The following is a 22,917-nucleotide window of genomic DNA, read 5'->3' on the forward strand; positions in this document are numbered from 1 at the left end:
GATGAGTGCAGCTCTAACAACAATCAAGGAGCTTGGCACCATTCAGGACAAACTAGCGGCAGTGGTAGCCTCTCACCAATGTCAAAATTCACTCCCTTCATCGCTGACGCACAAAGGTAGCAGCATGTATAACCTACAACATGCTCCTCCCAAATCCATGACCTCTGCCATTTAGAGGAGCATAGAAAACAGATGTATGGAAACACCACCATCTGCAAGTTTCCATCTGACCCCAACCTCGGTTCTGTTGAACTCGTAACAGACTTGAAATATTAACTGCCTTTCTCGCCAATAGATGCTGCCAGACTTGCTGATTTTGCCCAGTATTTCAAGAACTGGGAATACAATTGCCATGTCTTCACTGCTATCGGGTCATAATCCCAAAACTCCCTCCTTAACAGTATCGTGGGTGTTCCTATACCATGGACTGCGGTGGTACAATGTGGCAGTTCATCACCACCTTCAAGGTCAATTAGAAATGGCAAGAAATATGGGCATAGCCAGAAAAGCTCATATTCAATGAACAGACTTTTAAGAAATGTATAAAGTCTTGCAAGACGAGTTGGGCTACCTCTGTTTACTGGTGAACTCGAGCACAAAACTGCTTCTATTAACTGTTTTCTCATTGAGACTGATAAAGCAAAATAAGAGGCTCATGTGAATACTAAACACCAGCACAGACTCGTTCAGCCAAACAACGAGTTTTCTTTTAAAAAACATTCATTCACAGGAAATGGGTATCACTGGCTAGGCAAGCATGCATTGTACATCCCTAATTGTCCAATCAAAATTGCTGTGTCTCTGGAGTCACATGTAGGCAATTTCTTTCCTTAGGACCTTAGTGAACCTGGTGGCTTTTAATTCAACCGATGAGTTTCATGGTCACCATTACTGAGACAAGCTTTCTATTGTAAATTTAATTATTTAGTAGAACTAAAATTCCTCTCCTCCTGAAGGTGGACAAGTTACTTACGCTTCCCACCATAAACTAGCATTGCGTCAATTTGGCAATAATAATCAACTACCAGAAAGAGACTTCCAATTCATGTTGCGAACAGTAACTTTCCTTTGCAATAGGATGAGATGCCTGATTAAATGAAACGATGACAATTTGGAGTAACTGATTGACAACAAATGAGGAGTGGAGAGTGGGTAGGTTTAGCAGGGAGTGGAAGCCGTGAGCTGGCAAAGAAGCAATAAGCATTGAGAAGCAAGTTTAGAAGAGATGTCAGGAAGTATTCTGTCAGTACTGCACTGAATTGTTACTTAGACTGAGTGCCCAAAAAGAAAAAGATTGCATTCATATAACATTCCACAATGTCAGCATTCCAAAGAATAGCGACCCTCGAGGACAATAGGATCGGTTTAACATCCAAAACACTGATGATGCTCCCCTGGCCCTCTGACAGGGTGACGCTCCCACAGGAGTAACCCTCTAATAGAACAGTTTCCCCACAGCCCTGACCATCCAACAGGGACATGGGGTTGTGGCCATAGCTGTGTGCATGTGAAAACACTGGATCATTATCTATAGCTGAAACAGAAATGGAAATAAAAAAAATGGGGAAAAAAAAACTGAGGATACTGGAAATCAGAAACAAAACAAAAATTACTGCAAAAGTCTGGCAGCAGGCATGGACAGAAATCAGAGGTAACATTTTGGGGCCCAGTGACACTTCTTCAGAGCTGATGGTAGTTAGGAAATAGTTGGTATTTACACAGAAGATGGGAATGATCAAACGGGATACAATTCCCCCAACAGATCTGCCTCATTCACACAGCACATTACCTGGGCGTCGTTCCCTCCAATGGTTTCCGTGTTGCCCGGAAAGTAATAAATGCTGTAATTAATGAGAACAGCACCCAGATCACTAGGAACCTCCACCAGTGCAGTTTAGCTGTGAAATACAGGGGCACAACCCACATCTGGAATAGTGTCACGAGCTGCATGAGAACAGAAGACATATTTAATATAACACTCACAGTCAATACACGTGTGAGAGAGAGAGAGAGAGAGAGAGAGAGCCATACAGAACCCTTGTGACTGGAGACACACCACGCTAAGACTTTCACCTCAACAGCCTGGACTAGATCCTGGAGGTAAAATGGCAGTGCCCCAAAACAAATCATTGGGAAAAACATTCAAAGCTTCAAAGTTTGTGAGATGATTTGTAGCTCGGGTGCTCGTTGTTGTGGTTCTGTTCGCCGAGCTAAGAATTTGTGTTGCAGATGTTTCGTCCCCTGTCTAGGTGACACCCTCAGTGCTTGGGAGCCTCCTGTGAAGCGCTTTTGTGATGTTTCCTCCGGCATTATAGTGATTTGTCGCTGTCACTTCCGGTTGTCAGTTCCAGCTGTCCGCTGCAGTGGCCGGTATATTGGGTCCAGGTCGATGTGTTTGTTGATAGAATCTGAGGATGAGTGCCATGCCTCTAGGAATTCCCTGGCTGTTCATGTTTGGCTTGTCCTGTAATAGTAGTGTAGTCCCAGTCGAACTCATGTTGCTTGTCATCTGCATGTGTGGTTATTAAGGATAGCTGGTCATGTTGTTTCGTGGCTAGTTGGTGTTCATGGATATGGATTGTTAGCTGTCTTCCTGTTTGTCCTATGTAGTGTTATGTGCAGTCCTTGCATGGGATTTTGTACATTACATTGGTTTTGCTCATGCTGGGTATCGGGTCCTTTGTCCTAGTGATGCCTAAGGGAAAGACAACGGAATGAGGACATGCCACAACCCAAAGGACTAGCCACGTTACCATACATCAAGAACATTTCTGAACAGACAGCCAGATTACTACGACCACTGGGACTCATAACAGCACACAAACCAACAGCCACTCTCAGACAACAACTCATCAGGACAAAGCCAGGGAATTCCTAGAGGCATGGCACTCATCCACAGATTCTATCAACAAACACATCGACCTGGACCCAATATACCGGCCACTGCAGCGGACAGCTGGAACGGACAACCGGAAGCAGCAGAGACAAACAACTATAAATGCCGGAGGAAACATCTCAGAAGCGCTTCACAGGAGGTTCCCAAGCACTGAGGATGTCACCTAGACAGGAGACGAAACATCTGCAACACAAATTCCCAGCTCGGCAAACAGAACCACAACAACATTCAAAGCTTCTCCCAGCCTGGCACTCTGCTTGTTTCGATGTCTTTGCTGCACCCAAAGTACTCTTGTAGCTTATTAAACCCCACTCACTGTGAAAGAATTTCATTTGCTGTCTGGTCTGAATTTGTGACTCACATTCACAATAATTAAAGCTATAATTATGCCCATTTTTACCGGGTTTGAAGGTTCTACCTCTTGAGGAAGAGTGTTTCAAGGAGAGACAAGATCACATAGCATGAAGGCATACTTCACTCGGAACCTGACAGCACAGCAGGAGGCCATTCAGCCCATTTGGCAATACAGAAATAAAATTTTGATTTAAAGCGTGGCACGTTGCCAAAACATTTTCCCTTTCACTCTTCAGGAGAAACACAAGACTGCCAAACTTGGCTGAGATTCCCCATTACTTTTTCCATAGCAAGGTCAGTCAGTTGCCAATCAGTGCCATTTTCCCCTGTACAATAAACTGTTGTAATAGTTTCAAATTTGGTATTCTTATATTGTCCTGATGAATGCAAGATGAAATACTTAAGCAACACATCTATCTTTTCAGCAATACTCAGCCTGTGTGTCTTTGAAAGCCCTATCCAATTAATCGATTCTCCTGCTCTTTCCCCACAGCCTAACCATTTTGATCCCTTCAAATATTTAACAAGTTCCTTTTTGAAGGTTCCTATTAGATCAGATTCCACTGACTCTTCAGGCCGCATCTTTCAGAACACAGAACTTGCAGCAGAAAAAAAGTAAACTCCCATTCACCATTTGCTAATTCTATTGTCAATTGTCTCACATCTGCCTAGCGACAAAGGGGCAACTAAACAGAAAACTGCAGAATCAAGAAGTGTGGTGCTGGAAAAGCACAGCAGGTCAGGCAGCATCCGAGGAACAGGAGAGTCGGAGTTTAGAGCAAAGGCCCTTCGGCAGGAATGTGGGGAATATACATTTATCCCCCACATTCCTGATGAAAGGCTTATGCCCAAAACATTGACTCTCCTGCTCCTCGGATGCTGCCTGACCTGCTGTGCTTTTCCAGCACCACACTTTTTGACTCCGATCTCCAGCCCTCATTCTCTCCAGAATACTGCAGAGCTTAATAGGAAGTTCCATAGAAGGGAAATTGCTTTAATTTATAGAGAACAATGCATTAACTGCTTGACAAAGAATAGTGATTAGAATAAAGATTGAATTAAATTAAGATGCAGAGCATTGCCACCTTTTTTTATAATTCCTACATGAGTTTGCTGCTTCCTTTCTCCACAATTTCTGCTAACCTCACAATGTTCCTGAGATATCTGCATTTTAATTCTGGCCACTCGCACATTCCAGTCAAATTTTTCCCACCATTGAGGACCATATCTCCAGCTGCCAGGGTCCTAAGTTCTGGAATTCTTTCCTTACAGCTCTCCAGCTCACTTTCATCCTTCAAGATGTTGCTTCAAACCTACTTCTTTGAGCAAGCTTTTGCCCTAATATCTCCTTAAGTGACCTGGTGTCTTACATTGTTTTTGAATGCTTCAGTGAAACACCTTGGAACATTTCATTACATTAAAAATGCTATATAAATGTAAGTTGTTGGTGCTGCAACAAAAAAATTAGTATGGGCAATCAATAAATCCTAAAGATTCAGAAGGACAACAGGGGACCGGGGGAACTATGTCACCATTCTCAGGAGAATAAAAGCAAACAGCTAGATCCTTCTTTCCTCCTCTCCTTGATTATCCCCTGAGCATTGGTTCCTTTTTTGTGCCTTGATGCAATCAACCCTGTTGGGAGTTATTCACACTGCAGTATACATGTTATTCTTACAGTCCGAGACAAGAAACATTTCAGCGGCGTTGAGCATATTTATAAGATCCTGGAAGGATTCTACATTTTTATGCTAATATTTCCAATCACAAGGTGTAGCCCATCCTCCACCACACACTTTTCTAGCTTTTTTTATATTTATTCCTGTTAATCAGACATGACGAGTACATCACTTATTGGCCATTACTTGGGTGGTTTGCTAAGGCACTTCAGAAGGCAATTATCATCACTATTTCAGTGTCAATGGGTCAAATTCCCTTCCTACCAGCACCATGGGTATACCTGCACTATAACTGCAGCGCTGCATAGTAGCAGATCATCACCACCTTCTAAAGTAAATGCTGTTCTAGCCAATGACACCTATATCCAGTGAAATTATTTTAAGAATTAAGTTATTATTGGCCTAAGACTGGAGGCACATGACATACACACCTAGTACAGACAGTTGCTTTTTTTCTAAACAGGATTAATTGGTCACCATTACTGCAGAACATCCAGCTCAGAGTCTGTTCCACTATTCAATTAGATCATAGCTGATTTGTTAATTAACTACATCCTTTAGTACCATTACCCAAAGAAAACAGTTTCTCTCCATCTATCCTACCAAATCCTTTGAATGTCTCCATTAGACGACTACTTAATCTACAAGGGAATACAAGTTTCAACTGTGCAATGTGTTCTCGCAATTTAACTCCCTTATTAAGGTGTTAAAAATCACACAACACCAGGTTATAGTACAACAGGTTTATTTGGAAGCACTAGATTTCGGAGCACTGCTCCTTCACAGGTGGTTGTCCTGATGAAGGAGCAGCACTCTGAAAGTTGGTGCTTCCAAATAAACCAGTTGGACTATAACCTGGTGTTGTGTGATTTTGAACTTTGTCCACCCCAGTCCAACACCAGCACCTCCAAGTCATGATCCTTATTACGAATATAGCAATATTCTGATGAATTGCGATGCATCCACTCCATGGGCATTACATCTCCTGAAGGCCTGGGACATGAACGATGCAGTTATATCAGATGGAGTCTCAATTTTTGTTTTAGTTGACTGAAGCTGTTTCTACTCTTTTGTATCTCCAATCCTGTGAAATAAGAGAACGGGGGTTTCTTAAAATCTAAGTTCTCAAACTACCTATGATGGGTTTTGAACTCTTGTTCTTCAGGTTATTCATTCAGTAACATATACACAAATGACTTAAGAGCAAAAACAGGCTATTAGGCCCTTTGAGTCTGGAGTGCTATGTCATAGTTAGTGAACTGCCACCCTGGTGTGGGCTTTGCCTCCAGGAGGATATTTGTTCCTGATGTGGCAATGTTTATGCTAGATCCCATAACATAAGAACTGGACATGGCTAACTTAGTATTGAAAGCTTCAACACATGTTTATCACAACTCATAATATATATGAATATTACAATTTAGATTAGGTCATTATATAAAAGTTAATATTAGGTTAATATTAAGCTAATTACATCATGCTTCAAGTGGCTCCCAGTTAAGGTGAAGCCTGAGACCTTTCACCCTTCAGGTCACACACACTGTTTAAATAGGACATGAGCATCTTTCTTAAAGGTATGCGGTGTACTAACTCTAACACATAACATAACAGAGCTTGTTCTGCCATTCATTAAGGTTATAGCTGATCTATTTGTGCTTTGAATTTCACATTCCCATCTACCCCCAATAACCTACCTTCATTGGTCAATATGCACGTTCAAATTTCCACAGCTCCATACATTATAAGATTGGTCTTATCAGCAACCTTGTAAATAGGGCCCAAGCAACTTGTTCATATCCTGTGGGATAACGATCACCCTAATCAGATCATTTCTCACTCAATATCGCACAAAATCATGAAAGGGCCCAAAACTCCCTCATTTGGTCCTGTCAAGTGCCCAGTACACCTCAGATAACCCTGGAAAGGCAAAATATCTCAAATGCTTGAACAAATGAGGTACACTTTCCCACACTGTACACCACCTGCAAGATTTCTGCCCACTCATTCAACCTATCTATATCCATCTACAACTGCTTTACATCTGCTTTACCTAGCTTTGGATCATTGGCAAATTTAGCTACTATGCCTTTGCCAGCTGGCCATGCTTTTAGCCATGCTAACCTGTACTCCCTATACCATAAGGTGAAAATTCTTCAGAGTGGGGAATTTATGGAATTCATTGTCACAGAAGGCTGTGGAGGCCAGGTCATTGAGTATATTTAAGACTGAGATAGACAGGTTCTTGATTATCAAGAGGATCAAGGGGTATGGGGACAAAGCAGGTGAATGGGGCTGAGAAACTTATCAGCCATGATTGAATAGCAGAGCAGACTCGCTGGGCTGAATGGCCTAATTTCTGCTCCTATGTCTTATGAGCTCTAAGTTTGCAACTTTTGTGGCACTTTTACAAATGCCTTCTGGGAATCCAAGTTCAGAGCAATTACTGGCTCCTTGATATCCACAGTACGTTAATCCTTCAAAAGAGCTCCTTAAAAATCGGTTAAATGCAATTTTTCTTGCACAATTCCCTATGACAATTCTTAGCAACAAACTGAAGTATTTCTAAATGCCAAGATATAAACTCCTCATTAATCGATTAACATCCTCTCTCAAAATATCGAGCTAACTGTCTATATTTTCCTGTTTTCTGTTTCACTATCTCCTTAAGTCGACATGTCATAAATGGCATTTTTCAATTTCATGGAACTCATCCAGAAACAGAAACTTTGAAAAATTAATAAGCAACACACCACTATCTCATTTTAAATCTCTGTTAAGACCCTAGGATGAAGCCCATCTGGCTCCATCTGACTTGCAAGTTCACAGGTTATTCAGTTGCTCAGAACCACTTCCCTCTCCTTTCCATCTCCTGATTTACAGCTATTACTGGAATTATTTTTGCATCCTCAAGAGTGAAGACAGAAAAAAAAATTTGCGTCATCTATTTCACAGGAACAACAGGAATAAGAGTATGTCATTCAGCATCTCTAACCTGTTCCATCATTCAATGGCTGATCTATGGCCTAACTCCACAGATCTATTTTTTTCATATCCCTTAACACCTTTGCCTAACAAAAATTTATCTACCTACAATTAATTTCCCATTCTCACCCTAGATCATCAACATTACTTTTTAAAAATACCAATAGAAACTTTTGGTATTTGTTATTATATTTCTAGCCAGCTTTTTCACGTACACTAATTACTTGCTCCTGATCAACTATTTACTCTTTCTCTAGAATTCTTTCTGCTCTGTCCAATCATCTGACCTGCCAATCATCTTTTAATGCTGCCTTGTATGAAATAAATACACCCTTACATTGTAGGACTTGGCATGTCTCTGCTTCCACTGGACAAGAAGAATCTGTGCAACCACCAAGGTAACAATGAGAATGAGCACCATCTCTGCATGCATCGCCTCGTGCCCTCGGTGCTTGGCATGCATCCGTGCATGTTCCACCCTGCAATAAAACAAAGCGCAGTAAATAGAAAGTGACAATGTAATGCAAGTTTTCTTTTCATTTTCGTGGCCGCGGGTTGTCCTAAAGCAGTTCAGAGATGCTACCGCAGCGGTAATAACACTGGGCCAGTAATCCAGAAACACAAGTTCAAACCCCACCATGGCAGCAGATGGAATTTAAATATAATTAATTGATAAATCTGGAACAAAAACTTGTCTCAGTGGGTGACCACACATCTCAAGGACTGCAACTGCTTAAGAAGGCAGCTCACCACGAACCTTCCCCAGGGCAATTCAGGATAAGCAACAAATAGAACATTGAACAATACAGCACAGAACAGGCCCTTCGGCCCTCAATGTTGTACCGACCTGTGAACTATTCTCAGCTCATCCCCCTACACTATCCCAAAATCATCCATGTGCTTATCTAAGGATTGTTTAAATCTCCCTAACATGGCTGCAGGTAGGGCATTCCATGCCCTTACCACTCTCTGCATAAAGAACTTGCCTCTAACATCTGTCTTAAATCTATCACCCCTCAATTTGTAGTTATGCCCTCTCGTACAAGCTGACGTCATCATTCTAGGAAAAAGTATTTCACTGTCTACCCTATCTAATCCTCTGATCATCTTGTATGCCTCTATCAAATCCCCCCCTTAGCCTTCTTCTTTCCAATGAGAAAAGACCCAAGTCTCTCAGCCTTTCCTCAGAAGACCTTCCCTCCAGACCAAGCAATATCCTGGTAAATCTCCTCTGCACCTTTTCCAATGCTTCCACATCCTTTCTGTAATGGGGCGACCAGAACTATACACAATATTCCAAGTGTGGCCGCACCAGCGTTTTGTATAGTTAAATGTTGGCCTTGCCATTGACACCCGCATTCCACGAATGAAAATAAAACTTTGCAATGAATTAAATGCTTATTGAAGAGTCACAATTGCTGGAATTACATAACATCACATGAAAACAAAATTACAGGCCAGTTTTAGCTCAAACTATCCAAGCTAACATTTATGCACCCTATGAGCCTTCTCCCAACCCATCCAACTCTATCAGCTTAAAGTCATGTTCCTTCCCCATCAGCAGCTTATCTAGAGTCCCTTTAAATACATTTTACTTGCCTCAACCATTCCTTGGCAGCCAGTTACATATTCTCAATATTTTCTGTGCAAAGAAGTTTCTTTTTACTTTTGGGTGGAGCTGTGGCTCCACATAGTTTAACTCACTCAGCCTTAACACAGTTACGATGTCATGTTATGGAGTCAAACATATAGTCTTGGGGAACTATTCATTCCCTCTTATAAATAAAATGTTGTAACAACTACTTGCAAAATGGATGCGCATTATAGTAAAGATGAGAGGGTTGCTGTGATGACCATACAAAGGTTTTAGAAATTACATAATATTGATGGCTATTGGGATTGCTCTTTCCACGTGTGGGAACTTTCTGTGCCTAGCATCAAAATAACTTTAATTTATATTATTTTATTTAAATATAATAATTTGCATTGTGAGTCATTAATTATTGTTAGATAATAGATCATCCTCTTACAGCTGCCTTCTATATTCAAGAGGAAAGAACCCAGTCTCTTAATCCATCTGTTACGAAGTTGAAAGACTATATGGTCACTTTAAGAGAGATGTGCCTCTTCTGAGGAGAGATTGTAACAGCACGTGCATCTGTGATTAGCTTGACAGGTGCAGAGAGTGATGAGAATCGATAATACGTAACAATCAGCATGTGGCTGTATTTTGATGTTAAGACAACTGGATTTGAATTTAACCAATTAATTTAAAATTATGCCCAGGATACCAAAAACCAACTGAATTTTAACTTGATCGTATTGACAACATCAGACCAATGAGAGGATACAAGTCTTGGGGATTTAAAAAGGCCATTTTGAAAATTAGTCACAACAACTGTCATTGAACATGACAGCACATATAATCTGAAAGGACTCTCAAAGAAATCTCTCAGAAGACACTATCAAAGGTACCTTTTCCAGTAGAAAAACAGTAAAAAAAATTTAAGACAACAGCTCAGTGAGAAGACATCAGATTTGAAAGACCGGAAGGAAGACAGCATTAGAGACTGTATGAGCTTTGAGAGGTTAAGTTAATTTAATGTTTAATAATTGTGTTATTTGAGCAGAATTTTAATAGAGTTACGTTCAGATAATGATTAGTTGAGAAAAACGAGACTCAGATTTGTTAATGGTTTCTGGAAAGTAAAAAACAGTACAGCACAGTACAGGCCCTTCGGCCCTCGGTATTGTGCAGACCTTTTATCCTACTCTAAGATCAATCTAACCCACATACCTGACATTTTACTATCATTTTTGTTCACTGTTAGAGCTAGGAAAATAAACTTTCATTTTTCTATAAACTGGGAAATCAGGGGTTTTCTTTCCCTCTCTCACATTTTAAACAGATTAAGAGGCGAGACTAGCTTTTCTGGGTGTTTTAGTTTTAATTAGCAGAGGGGTTCGACTCCGCGTTGTAACACTACCTAACAGCTAAAACCTGGCCGCATTGGCTATCGGTCTTGAAAATCTCTTTCAAGTGCTTACCTCATGTGTGACTACCTCCTCTACGTACTCTGGCGATTAGAACTGCACATACGTACAAACACGAATTACAAGCATGAGGCAATTGGCCCCTCCAGTCTGCTCTAACATTCAAGACGACCATGACTGATCTGATTATGGCCTCAACTCTACACTCTTGCCTAATGTCGGACTTCCTCACAATGCCAACAAAAATCAATGATGTATGAAGTACGGGGTTCCAGTTCCACACAGCAAGATCACATAACATCAGTGAAATAAGTATCTACATTAACTGATTTAGTGAAGTTGGTTGAGGGTTAAAACTTGGAATTAACATGTTAAATGGACAGACGCCCAGAGACCAGGGGTATCATCCCTTGCATTATTTAAAATTAAAATTACTTCAAAAAAGTTTTTAACAAAAATTAACTTGATTCACTTTAAGTAAAACCTCATCTTTCCCAGAACGAATACACAATTTCTAAAATCTGTGCTTGCTCTCTATCGCAAAGCGCTCACTTCCCGTAAGAAATCTTATGTAAAAGTATTTTGTCGGCAGGTAATATAACATTTTATTCATATCTAAAACAAAAAGAGAAAAATTAGTTCCTCTTTGACCACATGGTAGACTCCATAACGTACTATAACATTACAAAAATTAAGGCTTGGTGGGTTAAACAATGTGGAATCACTGACTCCAAGATCCCCGATGACGTGTGCGGGGTCAGTGCCTTAGCTGGGGGAACGTGATGAAGCAGCATGTCTGGACTTGGGCATTTTGGGTGAATATTGAGTAGACATACCTCTGTAACAGGACATGATGTCCTAGAGTTAAATAGATTGTGAATGCTCACTAAGAGCATGGGCGGATCTCCACTTTGACAGCAATCATTACTTGTTTTTTTGGAAAAAGGTTAAGAGCTAGTCTCTAAAATGCAAATTTACTGCATTTCTTTTTATCCAGAGTCTGGGGTCATTGGTGGCTAGACCAGGATTCACAGCCTATACATGGCCTTGAGGAAGTGGTGGTGGGTCAGCTTCTTGAAATATAAATGAGTGCATTTCTCAGCTATTTCAGAGGGTAGGTAAAAGTCAAGCAGGTCCAATGCCACATCAAGGCTTGACCTGGTAAGGATGGCAGATTTCCTTCCCTAAAGGGAAAGACAGCAAGCCGATGGGTTTTTATTAATATTTTTAAGAAACGATCCAATAGCTGCCCCATCACTATTACCGAAACTCACATTTCATTGTAGATGTATTGAACTGACAAGAAATTTCAGAGCACCACTAGTATTTGTGGAACTGCACCTTGACATTCAGAAAGAAAGCCATCTTAACTCTTTGAGAAGTGAAAACATTTTACCAATGCACCAATCAAAATCCACCATTATTGAGAGAAGTGAGATCACTACCTCAAGTCTTCTCATATATATATATATTTTAAAAAAAAAGAGTCCTTCCCCTATTCAGTCTTTCATGGCAGTTATGGAATTCACAGCTCCACTTCCTTGTAGATCTCCTCTGCATCCTCACTATTGCCTTTATCTCCCATTTAACTAAACATGTCACTCACCTCCATCTCTCCTCTGGTGATAGGCCTGTGAGATCAATCTGAAAGAGATAGGGAAATATATTAGTAGCAAAGATTTGTTTAGGTTAAATTGTATTTTTACACAGCAATAACTTCAAAGGACAGGGAGATTTTGCGAAACCCTCTCCTAAATATCCCAATCAAAGTTCCACCTCTCAACTAACATTCCCAGCATGGTATCTCCCTGTGCATGACTTGGCTACTTTGTTGACATTGAAGTTCTCATATGTTTAAAAGTTATTTTTTTTAAGTTTGGGGATGAGTATCAATAGCATGGTCAGCATTTATTTCCAGTGCCTTCTGATGGTGATAGTGATTCATTGCATACTTGTGCAATGAGATTGCTTCCAGAATATTTCATATTACCAGTGGCTTCATTTTAATGTCTGTGACGTCTTTGGGCCAGCCTGAAGTTGTTAAAGGCACTAGAGAAATGCAAACCTTTTTCTTTTACATTGACATTAGGTAGGGAATTCAAAGATTTCATCCCAAAGACTATAAAGTGATCAATTAGTACATTTGAATGAGAAGATGCCAAAATAATTCCTTTAGTGCGCTCATGATTTAAAATACTCTAAATTAGAATCATTCAGCTTGGAAACAGACTCTTTGGTCCAACTAGTCCACCATGTTCCCAAACCAACTTGGTCCCACCTGTGCTTGGCTGGTATCCCTTCAAACCCTTCCTATTCATGCATTCATCCAAATGTCTTTTAAACATTCTAACTGTACTTGAAACCCCACTTCCTCTGGCGGTCTATTCCACATATGAAACATTCTTTGTAAAAATGTTGTCCCTTATATCATAGAGTCATAGAGATGTACAGCATGGAAACAGACCCTTCGGTCCAACCCGTCCATGCCAACGAGATATCTCAATCCAATCTAGTCCCATCTGCCAGCACCTGGCCCATATCCCTCCAAACCCTTCCTATTCAAATACCCATCCAAATGCCTTTTAAATGTTGCAATTGTTCCAGCCTCCACCACTTCCTCTGGCAGCTCATTCCATGCACATACCACCCTCAGCGTGAAAAGGTTGCCCTTTAGGTCTCTTTTATATCTTTCTCCTCTCACTCTAAACCTATGCCCTCTAGTTCCGGACTCCCCCACCCCAGGGAAAAGACTTTGTCTATTTATCCTATCCATGGCCCTCATAACTTTGTAAACCTCTATAAGGTCACCCCACAACCTCCGACGCTCCAGGGAAAACAGTCCCAGCTTATTCAGCCTCTCCCTTTGGCTCAAATCTTCCAATCCCAACAACATTCCTGTAAATCTTTTCTGAACCCTTTCAAGTTTCACAACATCTTTCCAGTAGGAAGGAGACTACAATTGCCCGCAATATTCCAACAGTGGCCTAACCAATGTCCTGCACAGCTGCAACTCCTGTACCCAATACTCTGACCAATAAAGGAAAGCATACCAAATGCCTTCTTCACTACCCTATCTACCCGCGACTCCACTTTCAAGGAGTAATGAACCTGCACTCCAAGTTCTCTTTGTTCAGCAACACTCCCTAGGACCTTACCATTAAGTAGGTAAAAACAATGACTGCAGATGCTGGAAACCAGATTTTGGATTAGTGGTGCTGGAAGAGCACAGCAGTTCAGGCAGCATCCAAGGAGCAGCAAAATCGACGTTTCGGGCAAAAGCCCTTCATCAGGAATAAAAGCTTGAAATACTGTTTGTTGAGAGTATGAATTCCCTTTTATTCCTGATGAAGGGCCTTTGCCCGAAGCGTCGATTTTGCTGCTCCTCGGATGCTGCCTGAACTGCTGTGCTCTTCCAGCACCACTAATCCAAAATCCTTACAATTAAGTGTATAAGTTCTGCTAAGATTTGCTTTCCCAAAACGCAGCACCTCACATTTATCAGAATTAAACTCCATCTGCCACTTCTCAGCCCATTGACCCATCTGATCAAGATCCTGCTGTAATCCAATGGACCTCCAATTTTGGTGTCATCTGCAAACTGTACTTCTCATGCTCATATCCATATCACATATAAATGCTGAAAAGTAGTGGACTCAGCACTGATCCTTGTGGCACTCCACTGGTCACAGGCCTCCAGTCTGAAAAACAATCCTCCACCACCACCCTCTGTCTTCTACCTTTCAGCCAGATCTGTATCCAAATGGCTAGTTTTCCCTGTATTCTGAGAGATCTAACCTTGCTAACCAGTCGAACACCCTACTGAAGTCTATATAGATCACATCTACTGCTCTGCCCTCATCAATCTTCTTTGTTAGGTCTTGAAAAAAACTCAGTCAAGTTTGTGAGACATGATTTCCCATGCACAAAGCCATGTTGACGATCCCTAATCAGTCCTTGCCTTTCCAAATACATGTACATCCTGTCGCTCAGGATTCCCTCCAACAACTTGCCCACCACATGATGTCAGGCTCACTGGTCTGTAGTTCCCTGACTTGTCCTTAACATCCTTCTTAAACAGTGGCACCACATTAGCCAACCTCCAGTCTTCTGGCACCTCACCTGTGACGATCGATGAAACAAATATCTCAGCAAGAGGCCCAGCAATCACTTCCCTAGCTTCCCACAGAGTTCTCGGGTACACCTGATCAGGCCCTGGGGATTTATCCACCTTTATGCGTTTCAAGACATCTTTTAAAAATCTTTACCCTTTCACTTTAAAAATATGCCCACTAGTTTTGAAATCCTCCACCCTAGGGAAAAGAACCTTGCTATTCACCTTAGCTATGCCCCTAATCACTTTATAAGACCCTAAGAAACAGGAGTGGAAGTAAGGCCATTAGGCACAATGAGTCCACTCCGCCATTCAATCATGGCTAATGGGCATTTCAACTCCACTTATCCGCACTCTCCCTGTAAACCTTCAAGGTAACCCTTCAACCCCCTATGCGCTAGTGAAAAATGTCCCAGCCTATCTTTATAACTAAGGCCTTCCAATCCTGACAACAGTCTGGTAAATATTTTCTGAACCCTCTCCAATTCTTACAGCTGGGCAACCAGAGTTGTACTCAGTACCTTTTGGTGAAATGCTGCATTCGCACAGACATCTAGGAGTCACTGGCCCAAGACCATTCAAAATGGAGGAGAAGCACCTGGGAGGGTTTTGAGCACCTCAAGACTTCCAGTTGGGAAAAAGCTGAAACCAGGCAAAAACAGCGAAAGGAGCGCACTGCCACACCAACACCCAAGCTATCCTTTCCCATGACCACCTTCTGTCCCAAATGTAACAAAGCCACATTGGTCTATACAGTCACGTATAGACTCACCATGATTGGATGAGAATCATCCTCATCAGTGAGGGATTGCTAATGATAACTGACAAAGTACTGCAGAAGAGGCTTCACCAACATCCTGTACAACCTCAACATGACATCTCAAATTCCATACTCAAAAGTCTGAGCAATGAAGGCAAGCGTGTAAAATGCCTTCATAACCACCCTGTCTACGTGCGATGTAAATTTTTAAAGAATTGTGTATCTGAACTCCTAGGTCTCTCTGTTCGACAACATTACCCAAGACGCTACCATTAATTGTGTAAGTCCTGCCCTTGTTCGTTTTACCAAAATGTAATACCTCACATAATCCAAATTAAACTCCATCTGCCACTCCTCAGCCCATTGACCCAATTGATGAAGATCTTCTTTGTAACCTTAGATAATCTTCTTCACTGTGCATTATACCAGGATCTTCGGTGTCATTTGCAAACTTACAAACCTTCAAAACTATGTCCCTCGTTACTAACCTCTCTACTAATGAAAAAATGCCTTCTAATTCACTCAATCTATGCCCCTCAATTCTGTACTGACCTCTCTATTAATGGAAAATGTCTTATTCACTTTACCTATGCCCCTCAATCTTATACACTTCTATTAGCTTTCCTTTCAACCTTTGCTACTTGAAGGAAAACAATCCCAGTCTAACCAATCCTTCCTCACAGCTCAGATCCTCCAATCCAAGCAGCATCCTGTTAAATCCTGTCTGCACCCTTTCACATACAATTACATCCTTCCTATAATGTGGTGACTGGAATTACATGCAGTACTCCAGTTGAGACCTAACCAGTAGTACCAGCACAACCTCCTTGGTCCTGTCTTCTATGCTTTTGCTAGTAAAGGTAACTACCTCATATGCCCTTAACCACCTCATCTACCTGCCCTGCTATCTTCAGGGTATGAATATGTGAACAAAGTCCATTATCATAACAATAAATCAGGGTGACTTGTAATTGCATAGCATGTTTCACAACATCCCAAAACACTTTATAGCCAAAGATAGCACTCCTGATAGTGTAGCATTTCCTTAGAAATATTTCTGAAGTGTAGTCACCATTGCAGCATAGCAACGTAATCGGCAATTTGCACACAACGTGTTGCAAAGAGTAATGCAATAATGACCACCGACTGACTGAAGGATAAATATTGACATGTCCACTCGGTACAGCTCCCTTGCTTTCCAAAATGATACAAGTTTGGGGCAGGATGTTTTAGCTAGGAACCATGAAATCGCTTTCATCCACCTGACAAGGCAAGGAAGTCCTTGACTTAGTATCTCATCTGCAACGCTGCACCTCAGACAATGCAGCACTGCTTCAATACTGCAGTGTAATGGTAGCCTAGATTTCTGTGCTCAAGTCTTTGCAGAGGGATTCCAATGATCTCTAAACTTGGAAGTGAAAGTTCTATCAATAAGTGCATAGCTGACGTGGAAAATCGGATATCTATATCTCTTGAATTTTAATCCCAGGGCCCAAACATTCAGCTAAACGAAGAACATTCGTATGACAAATATCACATTTAGTCATAAACAAATTGGGAAAAACAAACACACCGACATGCTGTGCATGATGTAAACGTTTGTTGTAAACTCAGTGCCATTTACAAACCTTTAACCCTCTTGGATTTATTAAAGTTCAGACTTTTTTTTATTACCTAATGCATCCTCTGGCATCTTTCCCCTGTAGCTCCAACAATGACACTCCAGGAAAATATGAAATAAATGCTGCACTGTTAACGTTCCTCCCTCAAGCCACACCACAAACAGGTGAAGCAAAGAACTTCATCCACAAAAGATGGTAGAAGCAAAGTATTTCAATATTTTTAAGGCAGGAGTACTAAATAGATTCTGGATAAGCAAAAGGATGAAAGGTTATCAGAAGGCGGCAGGACTGTGGAATAATCAGATTTACCATGATTGTATTGAATGGCATAGTAGTAGTTTCAAGATGCTTTGTGATCTCCTGTGCTCCTACTGCATAAGATCATTTATCTAGTTTCTTTATGTGGGTTCTCATTGTGATCAACATAACTATCATTTCTGTTAACATAGTAACACTGGCTATATGAAAAATTAATTAATTACACAAGTAGTTCTTTGGTGGTTAGAAAGGAAAAATTCTATTGACAGATGATGTTTCGGTGTTAAAGACAATTCACCTATTTAGGGATCATGAGCTGTAGGACTTAAACACCCACTCAAACACTAGCAAGAGGACTCAGAGTGCAAACATTTGGTTGGCTTTTCTGCACAGTTGGAGGTATCTGGTGGAGTCAACTTGAATAGTCTACTTCCACACCTACGTCTCATGGTATTATTAAAATATTAAATTGTTAAAACAGCAGTCCCCACCCTGGCTCACAGCTAGCTCTCTCACTGTAGAGTAAGAAGAATGTAGATTCAAATAAAATTCAGAAAGTTGGAACTGCTGTTTTTCAGTCGAGAGTCCAATTTGCCCTCGAATGGATTAAGTCCTATGGCACTATTTGGATGACTCAGAGGAATACTTCTGGACAATATGGATTCATGAACTAACATCCACTAACAACAGATCTGGTCATTATCACATTCTCAGTACAAATTGGTTGCTGTGCTTTCTATAAAAATGATTAGACTTCAAAAGGAGGGAATGACCTGAGGTAACCAAAGATGGAACAGAACACAACCTTTTTCCCTTTGGGTCTGTGTTCACCCTCCATAGTCTCAGCACAGGTTTATTTCTTCGACAGGATTAAGTGGGTTGGCCTGTGACATTCCATAAAGCTCAGGTTTCTGCCCACACTTGTTAGACATCGTTAAAAATCACACAACACCAGGTTGTAGTCCAACAGGTTTAATTGGAAGCACACTAGCTTTCGGAGCAACGCTCCTTTATCAGGTGATTGTGGAGGGCTCGATCGTAACACAGAATTTATAGCAAAAATTTGCTCTAAAAAGTGAGATAACAGAGTTTTACATAAATTCATGCAGTTTTTGAGCTCAGAGTTCTACATGAATGCATGCAGTTTTTGAGCAAAGTACAATGTAACTCTGCAAGTACAAATTCACCCCACAAAATATATGTGTGCATGTAAGTCTTTGTGTGTGTGTGTGTGTGTCTGTCTGGGGTGGGGGTTAGACATCTAACTCTATTAACCAAGGACAGCCCTGACCTTCAAGTGTTTTGATTAATCAATCATGATATCGACTGGAGGTTTGTGAATAAATTGCCCAAAGTAACTTAAAAAAAATGTAAAGGGCTTCTTCACCCAGATGTAAAATGGGAAGTTTATCCTTCAGTCAGCATCACAAAAAAGAGATGATCTTTATCACCTGACTGCTTGGGGCTTGTTTTGTGCAAACTGCCTGTTATGTTGCCTACATTGCAACGGTGACTGCACTTTATAAGTATTTCTAAGGCAACTTTGCAAGACTCCAGAAACAATGAAAATCTCACACTCTATCACAGAGTCAGAGTCCTACAGCAAGAGACAGGCCCTTTGGCTCAAAATGCTCCATGCTGACCAAAACACCCACCCACACTAACCCCATTTCCCTGCACTTGGCCCATATCCTTCCAAACCTTTCTTATCCATGTATTTGTCTAAATGCATTTTAAATGTTGTTAATGTACTCGCCTCAACCACTTCTGCTGGCAGTTCAATCCATATGCGTGCCACCCCATGTGTAAAAACGTTGCCCCTTAGGTTCCTTTATATTCTTTCCCCTCTAACCTTATATTGATGCTCTCTAGTCTTCAATTCCCCAATTCTGGGAAAAAGACTGAGTGCATTCACCCTATCCATGCCTCTCATGATTGTATACACTTCTATAAGATTCCCCCCTCAGTCTCCAATGCTTCCAAAAAAAAAAGTCCAAACTTGTCCAACCTTTCGCTTAAACTCAGACCCTTGAGTTCTGGCAACATCCTTGTAAATTTCTTCTGTACTTTTTTTACTTTAATAATATCATTCCTATAGCAAAGTGACCAAAACTGAATACAATACTCTAAGTGCAGCTTCACCAACATGCTGTACAAGTGTTACGTAACTTCCCTACTTCTATACTCATTTCCCCATCAACCAAATGGGGATGACCATTCCAGAAACACACCCAGCATTTAGGCTGGATGATCAAGAGAGTCAAGAGCTACTTCTAGGAGATGACATTTACTAACCTTGCTAGACCCACTCTCTCACTTAAAATAAGTTGCAAGACTTTAATTTGCATACTGTCAATTACATCCTAAAGACATTCCAAAAGATTTGACAGTCAATGAATTACTTTGTGAGCATACTCACAGTTGTTACATAGAAAGCTCATGGACGCAATAAAATCCTATAAACTGCAATGAGGTGAATGAGTTAGTCAGTTTCAATAGCATCGGATGATCAGTTTTATGTTTCACAGGGCAGTGGGAGAACTCTGTGTTCTTCCCAAAATATTCTGAATGCAACACTATTTCAGTGCTCCACTGCATTAAATCCTGTATAGCAGTTGGAACCCACAACTTCCTCACTCAAAACAGTGAGATTGAAGACTCCAAGCTTCCAATTAACTACTCAGTAAACACAAAAGATTGCTAACCTGCCAGAGGCTAGGGTAGTAACCGCACTTTTCCAGCAACACATTTTCAGCTCTGATCTCTAGCATCTGCAGTCCTCACTTTCTCCTAGTAACCCATTATGTCAGTGCTGCCAAGCGTGATCAGAATAAAAGAATCCATATGGTTCTGAACAAAACTTCCAACACTGACTGTATACATCATCACCTCAAACAGCATTTCACATCAGTGCCATAGACCAGTCAAAAAATGACCTTGACAGATGCAAGGTAAAGTCACCCTTGTCCTATGGGACCATAGGGCTGCTTTCTCATTTGTAAGAGAGATGACTGGTGGTGGTTTAACCAGAGGATCACCGCACCTCATATGGGGTTGAGAAGGAGAATCTTTCATGGTAACCTCAGTTGGTATGGGAATTGAATCCACTGCACTACATTGCAAACCAGCCATCCAGCCAACTGACCCCCTCAGCAGATGCATATAAGTTCTACAAAACAAGTTGTATTTATATAGCTCTCTTAACATAAAGCAAAATTGGCCACCAAGCTGCATGAGGCCAATGTGAGAAAAGGTAACCAAATATCTACTCTAAAAGGAGCAGAGAGGGGTTGGAAGATGGACAGCTTTAGGGAGTGAAGTCCAGAACTCAGGGTCTCAGCATTGAGAGCATAGTCACCAATACTGGGGGCAAATGGGGCAAATACAAGAATTTCAAGAAAGCAGATACCTTTGAGGATTTATTCTTTATTCTTTCATGGAATGCACGAGTTGCTGGCATCCTTAATTGTCTTTGACCTTTAAGTGGGTTACAAGACCATTACTGAGGGCAGTCAACAGTCAACCAGATTGCTGTGGGTCTCAAGTCACAAGCAGGACAGACCGGTTAAGGAAGAAAGATTTCCTTCCTGAGAGGACAGTAGTGATGGGTTTTACAAAAAATAACCACAGTAAATGTTGCTAATTACAGATCTAATTAAATAAAATTAAATGCAACAAGCCATCGTGGTGAGGCCTGCACACATGCCCCTGAACAATAGTCTGGGCTCCAGATTACCCAGCCCAGTGTTTCATCCCCCTCAATTGTTGACGTTATGGTACCAAAGCAGATTACAGACATTGGGACGTAGAAAATAGGAGAAGTCAGCCATTCAACCCCTTGAATCTGTCCTACCATTTGATTAGATTATGGCTGATGCTCTACCTTAGCACCAATAATTAACTTTGCATCAAATGTGACTCTTCCTCACAACTCACTACAGCCTGACCTGCCAGGTTTGTCCAGCGCTTTCTGCTTTCGTTTCAGATTTCCTGCAGGATTTTGATGACAGTTTCACAGCTCCACAGACTAGTATCCAACTCCAGAATTTAAAAAAATACATACATTTATTAATTGAATTTAAGTTCTTCCAGTTGGCACGGTAGGACTTGAAGCTGTCTCAAAAAATATTAATCTGAGTTTCTGGATTACTAGTCCAGACACTTATTACTACACCACTGCCTCCTCCCTTGTTCTTCTTAACTAAGTCAGCAATAAATAGTGAAAGCAAAGAAATCTCCTTAAAACTCCAACACAATACAGCTATACTCAAAACTGCACATAGAAACCAGAAAACAATAGAAAGTAGCAGTGCACAAACAAAAGAAAATTTTCAAGAACTAAAGCTAAAGTGGTCAGGCATAAATCATAGCGGATGCCATGTTCTGAAAATCTTTTTACAAGTTACTGGGGAGGAAAGGGGATTCAGTTAGGGAACTGGCTGCATTCTGATTGAAAAACTGGTAAAACCATTAAACAATTACATCTGCATGAACCTACGTGGGCTCTCCACAACAGCATGTAAACATAGCTCAAGGCAGTGGATAGAATTAATTTCAATTAATAAATCTAGAATATAGAATAAGGTTCTAAAAGGGGAGGGCAAACAGCCAGAAATTGTGTTACATATTGGCACTAATGATATAGTCAGGAAAAGGATCGAGGATATAAAAAGTGATTTCAGGGAGTTAGGATGGAAACTGCAAAGCAGGACGAACAGAGTAGTGTTCTCTAGTTTACTACCGGTGCCATGAGATAGCGAGGCGAGGAACAGGGAGTGGGCGCAGCTTAGCACGTGGCTGCGCAGCTGGTGTAGAAGGGAGGGCTTCAGATATGTAGATAATTGAGATGCCTTCTGGGGAAGGTGGGACCTGTATAAGAAGGACGGATTGCATCTGAACTGGAAGGGGACCAATGTCCTGGGTGGAAGGTTTGTTCAAGTAGTTCGGGAGGGTTTAAACTAGTATGGCAGGGGTGGTGGGAACCTGAGCTGTATACCGGAGGTGAGAGTTGATGCAGATGAGGCAATAGCAAGAGGTAGACCAGCTAGTGGGAAGGAATTTCCTAGGAAGGAACCAAGGCATCAGTTAAAGTGTGTTTGCTTTAATGCAAGGAGTATCAGGAATAAAAGTGATGAACTTAGAGCATGGATCAGTACTGGTTGCTATGATGTTGTGGCCATAACAGAGACATGGGTTTCTCAGGGGCAGGAATGGTTGCTGGATGTTCCAGGGTTTAGAGCATTTAAAAAGAATAGGGAGGG

The 22,917-nt window shown here is 41.1% G+C and overlaps 1 protein-coding gene across 1 annotated transcript in view; it reads right to left on the reverse strand.

Annotated features, from left to right (window-relative positions):
- The window catches only part of LOC122550973 (RING finger protein 121), a 73,161-nt gene that overhangs the window by 44,190 nt on the left and 6,054 nt on the right, over positions 1-22,917 (reverse strand). The window contains exons 2-4 of the mRNA XM_043692538.1: positions 12,512-12,549; positions 8,249-8,390; positions 1,790-1,944 (exon numbers count right to left, since the gene is read on the reverse strand). Coding sequence (XP_043548473.1) covers positions 1,790-1,944; positions 8,249-8,390; positions 12,512-12,549 — 335 coding nt within the window. The remainder of the gene's footprint in view (positions 1-1,789; positions 1,945-8,248; positions 8,391-12,511; positions 12,550-22,917) is intronic.

This window comes from Chiloscyllium plagiosum, chromosome 6, assembly GCF_004010195.1.
Source record: "Chiloscyllium plagiosum isolate BGI_BamShark_2017 chromosome 6, ASM401019v2, whole genome shotgun sequence".
NCBI classification, from domain to species: Eukaryota; Metazoa; Chordata; class Chondrichthyes; order Orectolobiformes; family Hemiscylliidae; genus Chiloscyllium; species Chiloscyllium plagiosum.